The 15,732-nt window shown below is 41.4% G+C and overlaps 1 protein-coding gene across 1 annotated transcript in view; it reads right to left on the reverse strand.

Annotated features, from left to right (window-relative positions):
• The window catches only part of Reln (reelin), a 425,071-nt gene that overhangs the window by 202,863 nt on the left and 206,476 nt on the right, over positions 1-15,732 (reverse strand). The window contains 2 exon segments of the mRNA XM_032907091.1: positions 5,361-5,412; positions 11,031-11,127. Of these exon segments, the coding sequence (XP_032762982.1) occupies positions 5,361-5,412; positions 11,031-11,127 (149 nt within the window).

The following is a 15,732-nucleotide window of genomic DNA, read 5'->3' on the forward strand; positions in this document are numbered from 1 at the left end:
GTGCGCGCACACGCACGTGCATGCGTGTGCATGTATGTGTGCACATGTAGGTGAATGTGCACATGGAGGATTGAAGTTCATGTCTGGTGTCCTCCTTGCTTGCTTTTCACTATATTTAAGAAGGCAGGGTCTCTTTCTGAACCCAGAGTAGGTCAATGCCTGCTGGTCTAGGTGGCCTAGCCAGTCCATTCCACTTTTTATATGAGAGTTCTGGTCTAAGGGCCAGATCACAAAGGCTTTCCCACTGAGCCAACTACTTCCACAGCCTACGCTATTTGTTCTTTGTGGTTTCTGTTTACCTTCAATCCTCATTGGGCAAGTGATTTCCAGTCATCTAAAGAAAGAGCTGGGTAAAAGTGAATAGTATATTCTTATCAATGCAAGTTTCTTTCAAGGAAACTCTAAGTCCAGTCTTAACCCAACTATAAAAACAAAATTTTTGAAGAATTCAGTTCATCCTTGTCTTAATTTCATTTCTGTTATGATAAACGCCATGGCCAGAAGTAATGCGGGGAGGAAAGGGTTCACATGGCTTCCATTTCTGGGTCGTAATCCATCACTGAAGGAAGCCAGGGATGAAAAGAAGCAGACGCCATGGAGAAGCTGCTTAGTGAGTCACTTGTTCCCTGGCTTCTGCTCAGCTCACTTTCTTACACAGCCCAGGTCTGTCCATCGAGGATGGTACTGACCATTCCCACAGAACCAACCATCGAGAAAATGCCTCACAGACGTGACACAGGCGAATCTTATTTGAGCAACCCCTAAATGGAGACTCCTTCAGATATCTGTAGGCTGTGCACGTTGACAGCTGAAGCTAACCAGGACAATTATATTTTCTTATTAAGAATCCCCCTTGTAGACTTCTGTTAAAACAATGCCATAAAAGATTATTAATAATATTTTTTTTGAGACAGGATCTGATTATGTGGCATACGATAGCTTTGAACTCACTATGTGTGTCAGACTGCCCTGAACTCTCAGTCCTCATGTCATGGGATCCCAAGTTCTGGGTTTATGCCATTTCAAATAAGTTCAATTAATTGACTAACAATTCTCAATTAGCCGTCTATTAGACATTAAAATATTTAGCCTATTTGAACTAGCTATGTAAAGACACTCGATTTTATCTGACATTGCTCAGGTCTGTCCAGGATAGGAGGCATTCCCACGTCTCTCCTTGCTTGTTTTCAATCCATGTCCTGTTCTGAAAGCCAGCTCCTGACCTGTTAAGAGACTCTGGCTATTGGCTCTCAGGATGTTTCTAGCTAGGAAGCTCCCCACAACTCCTGCCTTTGAATTATACCCCGGCTCCCGTGAAGCCCCACTGGGTCCTGGCACCCTGAGACCTGCACACACCCACTATTGTAACAACCCGGCATTGGAGAGTCCTTGTTACAAATGTATCAAGTGCCTCCTACTGCCCAGTTGACTGCGGTAAAAACATGCGCTCACTCTTTCTTATGATCGCTAAAGTTAGCTCAAGACCATGAGGAGCAAGTATCCAGTAAGTCTGCTCAATGAATGGCAGACTCGAAGCCCCACCAGTGTTTCCCTTGGAAGGAAAATTCTGTCTAGGAAAAGAGCTTGGAGAAATCTGTGAGATTACCAGAGGCATCGGCTCAAACCTCTCTCTCATCCCAGGGGAAAGCCACAGGGAATGAGTAAGGCCCCTAAGGCTGGAACCATAAATTCCACAAGTTGAATCTAAGGACTCAAGTGAGAAGCACAGCAAATCAATGTCCCGGCATCGAAATGGAGACAAGATCTTTCATAGCAGTGGAAAAATGAGAGGCTCTTAGATTACTTCAGGACACTTTTAAAAATAGCTTATCTGCTGATAACCTGATACATTTTAGCCTGTAAAACTAGGCTTTCAGAACACTGTTAATACTAAAAACTTTCTATTTAAGAATTTTTGGGTACATATTCATATGCATGTAAACACAGGAATACTATTCATGTACCACTTTAAGTATGCATGTAATATTTATCCACATTACACATATTTGAAGGAACTTTAAAACATGCCTCAGTAATGTAAGTAATTTCTGTGTACTGATCCCTGAGGTGCTTGGGACTCCTTTCAATTATACTTGTAACACACCTGGAAATGCTTATAAGGGCAATACAAAAATTCCTAATTATGAATATACTTCATCACTGAGCTCATAAACACTGACGAATTTCCTTAGAAATTACCTACATATCATCTGAATGATTGTATACGACGGGCCCTGAACGTGCCACATAGCTTCCCAGACAGTGGCCCTGAAACTGACTATAAGCACATTGATAGTATAGATTTAGAGAATTCCAAAATATATAAAGAAATATAAACGTTAGGCTTACAACATGTAACTGATTGTGCATGACTTTTAAATTGAGTATAGAAGAAATTTTATTACATGGAAGTCACTATTTTGATCTATTATTACTACAGATGTGTAAGGTCTGAAATGAACCCACACGTTTATGACATATTTAGGACTTATGTGCATGATTAGATGTGCCCCTCATGCCATCCCTGTCAACAGGGGGGTGCCAGTGCCCTCTACCTCACAAACACTCACACAAATGAACAATCACGAGATACATAAATCCATTTCTGGAAATTGTTCCAACTATAACTTTTCTAGTTACCACACACTGAACACAGGTAGGTAAGGTTGATTACTACATTGTTTAAACCCCTTTCACACCAGAAAGCTTTCAGTCTCAAAATATGTACTAACCAAACTTCCCAATTAAGTTTCTAAAGCAATAAACTATAATTTCTCTAACTGTACTGGTTCACTGCCAATGCTACGCTACATTTTTTTTTCTTTTTTCTTTTTTTTTCGGAGCTGGGGACCGAACCCAAGGCCTTGTGCTTGCTAGGCAAGCTCTCTACCACTGAGCTAAATCCCCAACCCGCTACGCTACATTTTTATGTTAAAACCATCACCCAGAGAGAGAGCTTACGAAGGTACTTAGTAGGTTATAAACTCAGGTCTTCATCTCTCTCTCTTCCCTGACCCATTTCTCCTCCATCCTGTTACACTTCCCATCACCGAATGTGAAATCCAGGATTCAAACCCATGCTCTAAGTTGTACACGCCGGTCTGCACACATGCAGGAAAATCGGAGTGTGTGCTGAGTCAGATGCTAGGTCTAACCCAAGGAGTTCAACCCCAGTTATTCTGTGTTCCGAATGTCAATACTAAATGTCCCACTCTCTAGCCAACTCCCTTATACTCCCTGCTTGGTCCCTTTTACCAGTTCTACTGAACCCACACTGCAACTGGTCCCACGGAAAAGGTAAGGAAATAGAGAATCTATGTCAGATTTGTTATTCAGAAAAAATAGACTTTTTTCCTTCCTATAATAAAAAATAATTTCATCGGTGCTAGATCTCTTCTCCCTTGAAGAGAGTGAAAACCTACTGGAACTATGGATCCTTCTGTGGTCCTTCATTGCCTAATCGTAGTATTTGAAATTAATATTTATTTCTAACAAAAGGATACTCCTAATACAGATAAACTAGACACCATTATTCCTCTTTATTTTGACTTTTCAGCGCTTTAATAAATAGAACACATTAATTCTGGGTAAGATCCATGAAGGTCCCTGCTATGCTATAGTTTCAAACAATTGTTCTTGTCAAATTGTAATCATAAAAAGAGCTGTTTCATCCTGACTGTGAAACATGGTTAGTATGACTATGCTGACAGATTGATAAAGCCACTTAAACACTCACTTCTCTCATTGCACTAGCAAGCTTTTCTGGTAAACATGTGCTTTTGGCTTGTGCATAAAATTCTGTGGGCCATACTGTTAAAAGGAGAAGCAATCTAAACTCTAACTGGGCAGTTTCCTACATCTACACAGGACTGCAGACCTACACAGGGCTGCAGACCTACACAGGGCTACACACCTACACAGGGCTACAACCTACACAGGGCTACACACCTACACAGGGCTACAACCTACACAGGGCTGCACACCTACATAGGGCTGAAACCTACACAGGGCTGCAACCTACACAGGGCTGCAACCTACACAGGGCTGCACACCTACACAGGGCTGCACACTTACACAGGGCTGCAGACCTATATAAGCTTACACACCTACACAAGGCTACTCACTTACACAAGGCTACACACACAAGGCTGCACACCTACACAAGGCTGCACACCCACAGAAGCTTAAATGAGGCTTGCTGAAGAAAGATTGACAAGCTTATGACCAGAAAACCCTCTGTGGTATGGTGAACCGCAGTGGGCTCCACTGTAGACACTGACAGGCACTGTAGAACAGGAGCTGCTCAGGAAGACGACCTTCTTCTACCAATGGCTGCTCTAAGAGGGAGGGTGCAGGTAGTGGAGGACCAGGATGTGACTACCTCATGCCAGCAACCTCAGCTCCTAGATAAACCTAGGTCTCATTCACAGAACAGGATCTTTCTTTCTGTAGAATATTCTCTTTGGAAATGCATACAAGTCGCTAATTGATTCACACACACATATTTATATATACATACATATTTATGAAAATTAAAAAGAATAGATAGCAAAACTGCTACGATTTCATTAAAAGGCGTACTGTTATTGGGTATTTTATTAAAAGGCGTATTGTTACTCTACATTTTCATTAAAGGGCATATTGTTCCTGGATATTTTGCAAAGGAACTTTTACTTGTCAGCCTAAAGCCCTTAGAAGAAACATTTTTCAGATATAATTTTTCATTAGCTACTTCAAAATTAAATATAGATTATTTACGTCAAATGTTAAATCTTAATTATTTCCTTTCAGCCACTAATAATGATCTCCTAGTACCAGTCAGAGCTTAGGAAATTGGACACATTTTTGTCTTAAACTGAGCAGACATAACTATAGGGTATTTCTGTCACAACAGAGTAATAATGTATTAAAAATCCATACATAAATCATTTATTAAAAAAAAAGTTTCAGGACTGGCAAGTCAGCTCAGGGTTAAAGGTGATGCTGCCAGCCCTGAGAGGTGAGTTTGATCTCTAAAATCCACATGGTAAGAAAGAAAGTCAATTCATTCCATCAAGCTGCCCTTTGACCTCCACACATGTGTGTTTGTTAACACACGCATACATATACACATGAATAAACAGAATGTAATAGAAAGTCTTTATAATGTTACTGGTTACCCATAGCACTTTTAATACCAATGGCTACCAGTAAGGAACAAAACGTGAACAAAGTATTTTAAAATGTTGAATTTCACTTTTTAAATTATTTGCTTCCAAGATGTAACCTATCCCACTTCTAAAAGCACCTGTGCCAGTTGTGCGCTCTGATTAAAGCCACGCTTGTAAGTTACGTTGCTACAGTTGCTAGGAGACACTTACCAATGGAGAACTGGAGGATGGATGCTGTTGTCGTGTTCAGGTATGTGGTAGTCTAGAGAGAAAACATGCAAGAATCAGACCAGGAAGACAAGAGAGGGACAAGCTTGGAGGGAGAGCCGCCCAGAGTGGCTGCACATTCTAAGCCCAGAGCACAGACAGATTCCTTACTCCCCCTTGGGGAGCAAACCGTGAGACCCCAACTTACGCATATACAGTGAACTTCTCAGAGTGCCACAGACACAATTCTCCAGGTTGTCCTGAAAAGGCTTTTAATAGAACTGTACACAGCCCATCACCTCCCTCTAAGAGCCAAAGAGAATCTCACAAAAAGGCAACCAGAGCTTGGAGATAAGAGTAAATGACTAGACAAAGATCATTTGTAAAAGCAAATAGTGGGGCGGTGGTCTGATCTATGACTCAGGATTAGGACACTTGGTAACCTGAACCTGAGTCCAAGCTTAGGCCTTGGTTGACGCAAGGAGGGCACTTACTCTAACAAGTTGTCCTTCGACTTTACCTCTGTGCTGTGGCATCTCCATATCCTACCCCTACATGCACAAAACAAACGCATATACCCAGAAAGGTTCTTTATTTAAAGTAAATAGAACCAAACAGCTATTTTCAATGCCATAATCTTTGGGGAGTGATAGAAATATTCCAAAACCGATCATGATAATAACTGTACAGTTTTGTAATTGAATTATAGAACCTATGAGCATTTCTTAAAATGACAGAGGGAGAGAAGAGGAGGAAGAAGGGGGGAGGAGGAGCGTGAAGAAAGAGGGAGGGTGGAGAACGAGGAGGGAGAGGGAGAGACATCGTGAGTAAGGGTCTGGAAAGAGCCCCGCCACACTTCTGTTGAATCTCAGTGTCATGAAGTGTCATCGACAAATTCTTCACTTTGGAAGGAGAAATGACATGGATAAATTGTGTGTAAAATTATTTATTCTTTGGAGTAGGCACACTTCCCTAATGAGACGAAAGTTAAGTTCTCATTTAGCTGGGTTCCTGATCCCCCTAGGCTGAAGTCTGGAAGCCTCACAAGACCCCCGACTCTTGGAAATGGCCACTCGGTGAACGCACGCTCAGCACGGCAGAGTAGCATGCTGTCTTACTTCTGCCTCTTTCTGATCTGACACCCTTAAGCAACGCATGAGTGTAAAAATCCAGTGGAGAGGCAGCCAGGTAAGAGGGAACCGCCTGGGACATTCATAAGCCCTCCAGCCACAGAGTCAGTGCGAGCTCCCACTTTATGCCGGATATAAATCACTGGCGTAGACGACAAAGGGCATTCCAGCTGTCTTCACTCTGGATCTACCCATCATGCTCAGCTCCCTGCTTCCTGTCTTCTTCCTTCTACCAGAGACATCAGAGAAAAATGAACAATAAAATATTTTGGAAGGAAATCTGCTTTTCCCCCACAGCTTTTAAAGTAAGTTTAACTCTCTGCCCTCATGGATTTCCCCTTGGACAATTTCATATTAAAATCTAAAGGTGTACACAACCAACAGAGGGATTTTCTCTTAGATCCACGTAAGTTGGATGATTTTATGTAGCTGAATAGATTCCCAGATGAATCATAAAAACAGTTCTGGAAGCAGATTCTGTGAAATAGTGGTACTGTGTAAATTAAAGGCACTGTGGTTATTGCTACTGCTAGTGCATGGAGAGTTCTCTGCACGCTGTCCCCTGCTGATGTAATAATTGGTACTGTGTCACCTGTCTCATCAAGTCACACAGCTGTGACCTCTGCTACTGAGTAGCAGGTTACCGCAGGAAACACTGCTACGTTTCAAGGGTAACCCCAGAGGTGACCGTAACTGTGGCTTCTGGTTACTCATTGGTCCTACATTTCTTCCTTCAGATGGGATGCTATGGACTCCCTGTGACATCTATGTTCATCTCACTACTTCACCCACTCACATTAGTAAAACCATCAGCTACAAAAAAATAGTAGGAGGGCCTTGGAGACGAGCGAGGCTGATGAAGTGTTCATTGTACAAATGTGAGGACCCGAGTTCAGACCCATCTAAAGGTGTGGGCATGAAGGGGTTAACTAATCTGCAGCCCAAAGCCACACAGGGCTGGGCAGAGACAAGTAGATTCCCAGAGCTTACTGGCCAGCTCCTTAAATGGAAATGTTTAATTCTGGATCAGTGAGAGACCAGAGCTCAAAGCATAGCATGAAGAACAGTGGAGGAAGATGGCCTGAAGTGACCTCTGACCTCCACACACATGTACACACATGGGGATGTGCACTCACATGTATGTGTGCATACACAAGCACTTCAGTGCACAGAAAGAATAGTGAAGATGAACACACAACAAAAGAAGATACAAAATCCACTCATCTGTGTGTGCAACTGGGTTTTACAAACTATTACTCCTGAGTTCAAGCAGGTATTTTTAGATACTGCAGCAATTTTGAAATCTTTTTTTCTCACCATGTCTCAGTGCTCTTAAACAAACAAGTTTCAAACCGAAGCAAACACAAATGGGCAACTTAAATAACTCTGGATAACTCGCTATATAGAACCTTTATTGTGTCCTCCACTCCTGGAAATTCTCACTGGATTTAATATTCTTCTGGTCCAGTTTAGTGCTGTAACTAAAACATATCTTCAACCCTCTGAGGAAAATTCTTTTTACCAAGAAATGGCAGGAAGGGGACTAAGCTTGGTGTCTGAGTGTGTGAGGCCCTGCGTCTGATCCTACAGCGCTCGCTGCGAATGAATAAAGACGTTCCAAAGAGAGGAGCACGGCTCATCTCAAGTTCGGAGAATATATTTCTCTTTAGCTTCATTTGACACTAGCAAAATAATGAAGCGTCACCACCTAAAGTCTGGAGACGTGAATAACTAACAAAATGTCTGAGGATGCCACAGGACTCTGCGATGGGTGGAGGCAGAAGGGCCCCTAATGCATTGTGTCACGGCACCATACAACGCCCTAAGTCTGAAGAATGCAGGCTTAACAGCAGGTCCTTCATGGTGTCTTTTGCTCTCTCCTTTCAGCTCCATGAAAGAGGCCCTACTCTGTCCCAACTAACTTAAATTTGTTCCTTTGCCTTGGTTTTATGTTTATTTTAAAATTTCTTTTCTCCATATTCTTAAGTATCAGGAACAAGGAGCTTTGCAGGCAAACATCTCATGACAGGATCCAAATGGCTCCAGGAAGACATTACAGCTCCCTCGGTGCCAGCGGGGCCCACACCACCAGACCTGAGATCACGGTGATCAGAGGCCATCCCCTCCAAAATCTTCTCCTGCAGAATCCTGGAGCAATTGCCAGCAATCCTTAGAGCCATAGACATCTTGCCTGTGTCCTTGGCATCGAGTCAAATGCTTTCCCTGATTCCCCATCATGTGTCTTTATTGTTGGGGTGATCTTTGGTAAGAGAGGCCTGACCTAGGCCTGGGCACTCTCAGATCCAGACCTGCAGACGTGGACTTACAGATCGCAAGAGAAAGCCCTAACCATCCAAGACTCTAGGCTTGTGGTTCTTCCTTTCAGTAATCCATAGAAACTGGATCACGAAAGACAAGCAGGTCCGCTGCTTAACGAGCAATGATTCGGGGCTGGCATCTTCATCCGTCCTCGGCTACAACAGTATAGACTGCATTCAGTGTCGAAGTTCCATGACGATGTCTGAGTTTTAGTAAATATATTAACTGGCAACTGGATCTCTCACTTTCCATCTGACTGGACTGCTTTCTAGGAACACAACTCAGATACTATGAATCCTTTGGCCTCTAGGCTAGTAATGCAATATAAAACTTACCAAAAAAATTAAATAGTTGTCATTGCTAAAATCTATTGTAGCCAGGCACAGTGGCTCATGCCTTTGATCCCAGTACTCAGGAGGCAGAGGCAGGTGTCTCTCTGTGTTTGAGGCCAACCTGGTTTACAAAATGAGTCCAGGACAGCCAAGGCTATATAGAAAAACCTTGTCTTGAAAATCCAAAGCAAGCAAGCAAACAAACAAAAGACATCCCTTTGGCTCTACAAGACACATTGATTTTCGGGAAATACTCACGATGGAACTATACCACCGTGTACCACTTACCTCTTGGGCTATTTTTATTCAGACATTTTGAGACAGGGACTTGCTATGTTTGTATCCCAGGTTGACATCAAACTCACCAACCCTCTGCCCTCTCTGCCTCCTGCTGATCACAGATTTCTATGTGAATAACGACTAATCCCACACAGCAACTCAAAACCAACCAACTGTGACAGCAAATCTGATAAGGAACACACTGGGCCACAGAAACAATTCATGCTGATGAAATAAAATACATTGTTTCAGTTTTTACTTAACTGAAGAATTTACAGGAATACAAATTCTGGCATTGTAAGATACTTTTATTTCCCGTTGCCAATATTTTCAGAAATATTACTGAATGGAACACCTCCTAAAGTAGTCAGCGATTCTCAGCTCAATTAACTATGGTAAAATTAATTTTATTTTAAGGACTACAGATAATTAATTCAGTCAAGGAATGTTATTTAAAGAATACTAGCAAATTTTTTTTTTCAGAAAGTATTTCACTACCAGAGTCGTATTTGTCTGCAGGTATTATAACCCCTTGTGAGGCTTGAATCATAAGCACCTATCATTTTAATTTGCATCTAATTAATTCGGTTAGTGATCTAGTTTCGACTGAAAACTCAATTCATCAATGTTGTGAACTGCATATCCTTAATAGACTAACTGTACCTATGGCCACAAAAGGAGAAGTCAAGCAGAAAAACGTAAGAACACGTTGCAAAGTTAATAGGCTTCCACATTTTGATAAGTAAATCTTCAAATTGCTCATAGAGGGGTTACCTCTTCACCGTGGAAGCTAACCTTCTGACAACTTTTAGAGTTAGTGACTTCGAAAGACAATGTGTGACACAGAGGTGAAAGAGACCTGCAGAGGTGGCTGTGGGCAGCAAAGGGGCTGCCACCAGGGAGTGCAGGGCATAATGGAGGCAGAGCAACTGAGTCAGACCCTCCTCTGCAGGGCTGTGAAATGAATGCAGTCCTCACCGTCAGAAAGGAGGAGCCAATCAAAGCAGCAGAGTCCCTCCAGCCATGCACTGGTGGTGAGGGGTTCACTGTTTTAATTTAGAACGCTCAGTGCATGCACTAATTCCAGATCTTACCTTCTCAAGCAACGGCTAAGGCCCTAGATTAAATGAGAGCAACTACTCTGGAGTCATTTGGCGTGAATTACATTTAAAATGAGCGAAGTTACCAGTGCGTTCTTTAGAAAAAAAAATCCACCAAGGTTCATGTATTGTTAGGAAGGTAAGTTGTAAAGCAGTGTCTGCCATCAGAAACCCTTGACTTGCAGACAGAGAATAATAATGGTGACCAGATCAAGGCTTCATATGAGGGCTCGGAAGGTCACAATTTGTTCAGATGTGACATGTATTGCGTGTATATGATACACAGAATCATATGTGCATTTCAATCCTTCCTATCACAGCGCCGAATCACACTTTGTAAGCGACTCCAATGCTGCCACTTTCAACAGAGCTTATCACCTCTCCCAACTTTGAGATATCGAAATAGTGCAGACGGTATCTCAAACTTTCATCCGAACTAGAGAATAATGGAAACGTTTGTCGACAAAGAGCACGGTAAGTACCATAAGATGTACCGCGGTGGCCTATACTTACCAACTCTCGAGGACCATATGGCTCACAGAAGGTGACAGCGTTGCCATGCATGATGGTGCCACACTGTTCTCCAGTGTCACAGTTACTGCATTCAGCCCTGAAGGAACACAGAAGGCACTCTCAGTCTCAGGATGAGGCAGTACGTGCTGGGTCTTGTTCCACAGTTATTCAACCTATTGGCACTGCACGAGACAGTCATGGCGCACTGAACTCTGACAAGATTCAGAAGGCACAAAGCCAGAAAGGCTTCAGTATAAACCTTAGTTCTTTCAGTCGTATGTAGCTGTGGGAAATTCCCTAAATCTCCCAAAGTCTCGGTTTCCTCATGAATAAAACGAGGGTAGCCTACTGAGCTCGAACAGCCATTGTGACAATTTAATGGTGCACTATCTAGAAACTGACAGTGCAGAAGCAGTCTCGTAGCAGGCTTTAATAACGGTGCACGGTCTTGCCAACAGTTACATAGAAGAAACAGAAGCCCAATGGACATGAACAAGAACAGTTTAAAGGGTTAAAAATAAGCAGAGTAATATCCTCTTACATAATGAATAATAATAATTATAATAATACATGTATCTATAAAGGAAATGTGTCTCACAAGTAGTTTGCATTTTGGTCAGTGTAAAAGTTCTAAATAAGTATTCCCAAGCAAACTTATGCGTTCACATTCCACTATGTTAAAAATGATGGCACCAGATGTATTTATTTGATGCGAAAAGAATATTTTCAAAGACCTTCACATTCCAGGTGCCAAACGTGTGGAAAGGGCACCCTGCCCTTTGCTTGGCAGATCACTGTGTTATCTCTCTCTATTGTTTATGCTTTCGGGGAGGGAGCAGAAGCTCCCTTCCAGACAGGAAGACAGAGTATGAGGAGAGATCACATGGCCCCTGAGGGCGAGAGGCAGAAGCACAGTGAGAATAAACTTGGCAGACGGATCTAAGTACCCTCTTCCTCACTTTACCATCTAGAGCAAACAGCAGCTATTCCAGCATTCTCAGCTGTGCCCACACTACAAGATCAGAGTTGCCAGTTATCTTTAATATTTTTCAAAGAAACAGAAAAGAATTTCTAATAAGGATTTATGGTATAGTTCACTGTATCATAAATCTTAGCGGGAAGTCGGAATCATTTTTTGATTACTATGTATGATACAAGAGTATAATAAAATGTCCTTGACGTTAGAAGAAACACAGTAGCTTTGGAAGTGCAAGGAACCAAATTTGTATTCATTTTTGCATGTTTATTTACTATGTGTAGTATTCATGAATACTGGTTGAATAAATAACTAAATGTACTTCAACTTTGTAAGCAGAATTATTTTCAAGGACTGAAGTCCTAAGAAAACCTCTCACAATACTGTATGGCATATACTATACATGAGTTATTAGTTTATTATTATTATTATTATTAACATTATTACAATTATTAATTCCTCATGAATTTCTACCCTTTTTGGCTCCTACGAAACTGGTATATTTGATTCCCTTCTCCATGACACAGAGTATGTTATATGAATGAATCCCTATTGTTTTTTAATTTTAAAAATGGAGTATAAAAGAAGCATAATGAAGTAGCATAAACATTTTATTGGGTGAGGGCTGAGAAGATGACTCAGCAGTTAAAAGCACCCACACAGTAGCTCACAATCATCTATAACTTCAGTCCCAGGGAATCTGATGCTCTCTTCTGGAACACTCATGGTACACAGACATACATCCAGACAAAACATCCATACATATAATAATTAATGGGCTTCTTATGTTTGTGGTAGATGAGGATTATTTAAAAAATTATCATTATGAAATACCTTGAGAGGAACATTAAACATCCAACTTGACAGACGATAAAAAGTATTCAAAACTCATAATGGCTGTCTGCTAAGGAGCAGCCTCAGCTTGGTGAGGGTTCCTGAGGAAGGGGTGTTTGGAAGCAGCAAAAAGAAGACTCAAAGTCATATAGCTTTATAGTCTGCTTGAGATGACTCCCTAGACAGCGCTGTATAGATAGCTCATGGCTCTGTAGTTTACTTGTGACAGTTTTCTGCTTGAGACAGCTCCTTGCTCGAGATAGCTCTCTGCTAGAGACTGTTCTCTTATGCTAGGAAAAAAGTTCTGAAAGACCTGTGTTCGCTCTCCATATTTCTCCAGACAGCTCAACTCTTGCTAGAAAAAAATTCTAAAAGAGAATTGCTAGAGCTCTCTGCTAGCTCATCTCATATAGACAAAGTCCAGTCTTTTATTTACATATCAACTCAATCATTATCCAGGTTCCCTTCTGATTATTCTATTAATTAGCATTTTATGATCTTAGCCCCTTGATTCTTAGAAAAAGACAGCAAGGACACTTAAAAAAAAAAAAAAACATGGCAAATGAATTAGAGATCTGCCTGCCTTTGTAAGCATAAGCAATAAACTTAGCTGGGTGAGATCCTGTACTGAGATTATCATTTTCACCATGCCTGGACCTAAACTCACTCTGTCCCAGGCTGACCTTGAAGTAAGGAATCTACTTGCCTTTTAAGCACAAACAATAAACTTGACTAGGTGGGAACTTGCCCTGTAATCACCATTCCCAAAACCTCTTTATCTCCTTCCTTAATATGTTTCTGACAAGCTGGCTCATAGTGAAGCTGCCCTTGTTCTTTTGGATCTGTGAAGCCCCTCATATAATTAATATTGCATCCTTATATTTTACATAGCTGAGAAATTATACATTCTTGAACTCATGTTTTCAGGGTTCTTTCCCACAGCCTTACGTGCTGTCCTGAAGGTCATAACGTCTACAATTTTTCTAAGGACATTAGACATACCCTTGCCTTCCAGACTTGTGCTGTCTTTAATTATCATGGCAGAGAGGACACTCCAGAGAAAGAGGAACATGAAGTAAAATATACAAAAAGCCTTAAGCTTAGCAATTGTCCTGCTGGCTGTGTTCCAGGGGTAGGAAACCATGTTAACACTGTCCCTTCTACATGGCCATGTATGACTCTGTGCTATCTGCTACCAGCTTCTAGGACAGTTGTTCTCAATCTTTCTAATTCTGTGACCCTTTAATACAGTTCCTCATGTTGTAGTGACCCTCAACCATAAAATTATTTTTATTGCTACTTCATAACTGTAATTTTGCTACTATTATGAATTATAAATATCTGATATTTCCAATGGTCTTAGGCAACCCTTGTGAAAGGGTTTATTTGACTCTCAAAGGGGGTTGGAACCCACAGGTTGAGAACCACTGCTCTAGAAACACTTTGCTAAGAATATCACTATTCATATGAATCTGAGGTTGATACTTGAATTTTTATAGTAACTATTTAGGCTCTATATGTTCACCAGGAGTTCCCACTCAATCACATATAGGAAAACAGTATTTAAATAAAGCACACATTTCAGGTCTCCTCTATGACTTTGGTTGAGTAAGTATAGGGCAGAATCTGTATATCAATATATTGCTTAGAGGCAATGCTGATGTAGAAGGCCTAACAGCCTAGAGTTAGCCAATTAGTGACTAGACAAGAGGTGTGAAGTGTGTTTGGAGGATCAATTCTACTTTGCAGAATAATGGGTGAAGAGGATGCAGAGAGAGGTATTGCTGCTCCTTTCCCAAGTGGCTCGACAACTCTTCCTGACCTTCCTGTTCATATATTCAGGATTAAATATATATGAAAGGCATGCTTCCCTGTTTAGACACTTCCAAGTGCCAGCTATCATTCACAGGGTTGTTGCCTAGAGGAACACAGCTTCCCCAAGGTTTGATTGGATAAATTAGTGGGCTTCCTGCCAACACTTTTAAACATCCTTCGCTTGATTTTTCTCACAATCTGACTGCGTTTGTCAACATAATTTATTTTAATTTTCCCTGTGTGCCTATCCCTCGGGGTGGTCAGATCTGGCCCTTCTCTCAGCTGCCCCCCACCCCCCGGTGTGGTTTACTCTCTTGTCATTTATTAATGCATTCCTCTGTTACCACCACATAAAGGACGTGCTTAGCTTTAGCAGTGGAATGGCTAACCGACACAAGGATTTTTTTTTTAAAGCAGTTTGCATTCTATATGGAAAATCAGAAGAGTTAACAGGTCCCATATAGGTAGGACACCCATGCGATGGTAGTGACTGCAGTATTTAACATAGGCAAGTCCCCTAAAGTGTATTTAAAGGTGTCAAGCTCTCTCTGGGGGAAAGAGGTTACTGTCTTCATTTTTGCTAATAAGAACAATGACCGTCAAAGACAAAAAGGACATTCAAAGTTAAACAGCCATCAGCTTGAAGCATTACAATCTGAACCAAACTACTGTAACATACCACACAGTTACTCTGTCCTTATAATAGCAATACACATGGGCTGGTGGGACCACTTCAACAGTAGGAAAGGAAGAGAAGGTTTCTAAGGAAGGTAGCTGCTTACCTGGTTCTAAGTGAGAACTAGAAATTAAGTAAGCAAGAAGGTGAGGTCAATATGTGTAGGGAATAAAGTACACAGAAATTATGACCCGTAAGCTGAACTTTTAGTTCAGTGGGTCAGTATGGCTGGAATCATACAGGAACACATAGAGAAAGATAGAAAACCGCAGCCTTAGAAAGTAAAAGGTTACATACACCACTGCCTGGGTGACTGACAGGGACTACGCTACGGAAATCATAAACAAACCCTCGATCACATGAAACTATTGTCCTCTAATATTTTAATTCTTACTTAGAGA

The sequence above is a fragment of the Rattus rattus genome, chromosome 6 (assembly GCF_011064425.1).
Source record: "Rattus rattus isolate New Zealand chromosome 6, Rrattus_CSIRO_v1, whole genome shotgun sequence".
NCBI lineage: Eukaryota > Metazoa > Chordata > Mammalia > Rodentia > Muridae > Rattus > Rattus rattus.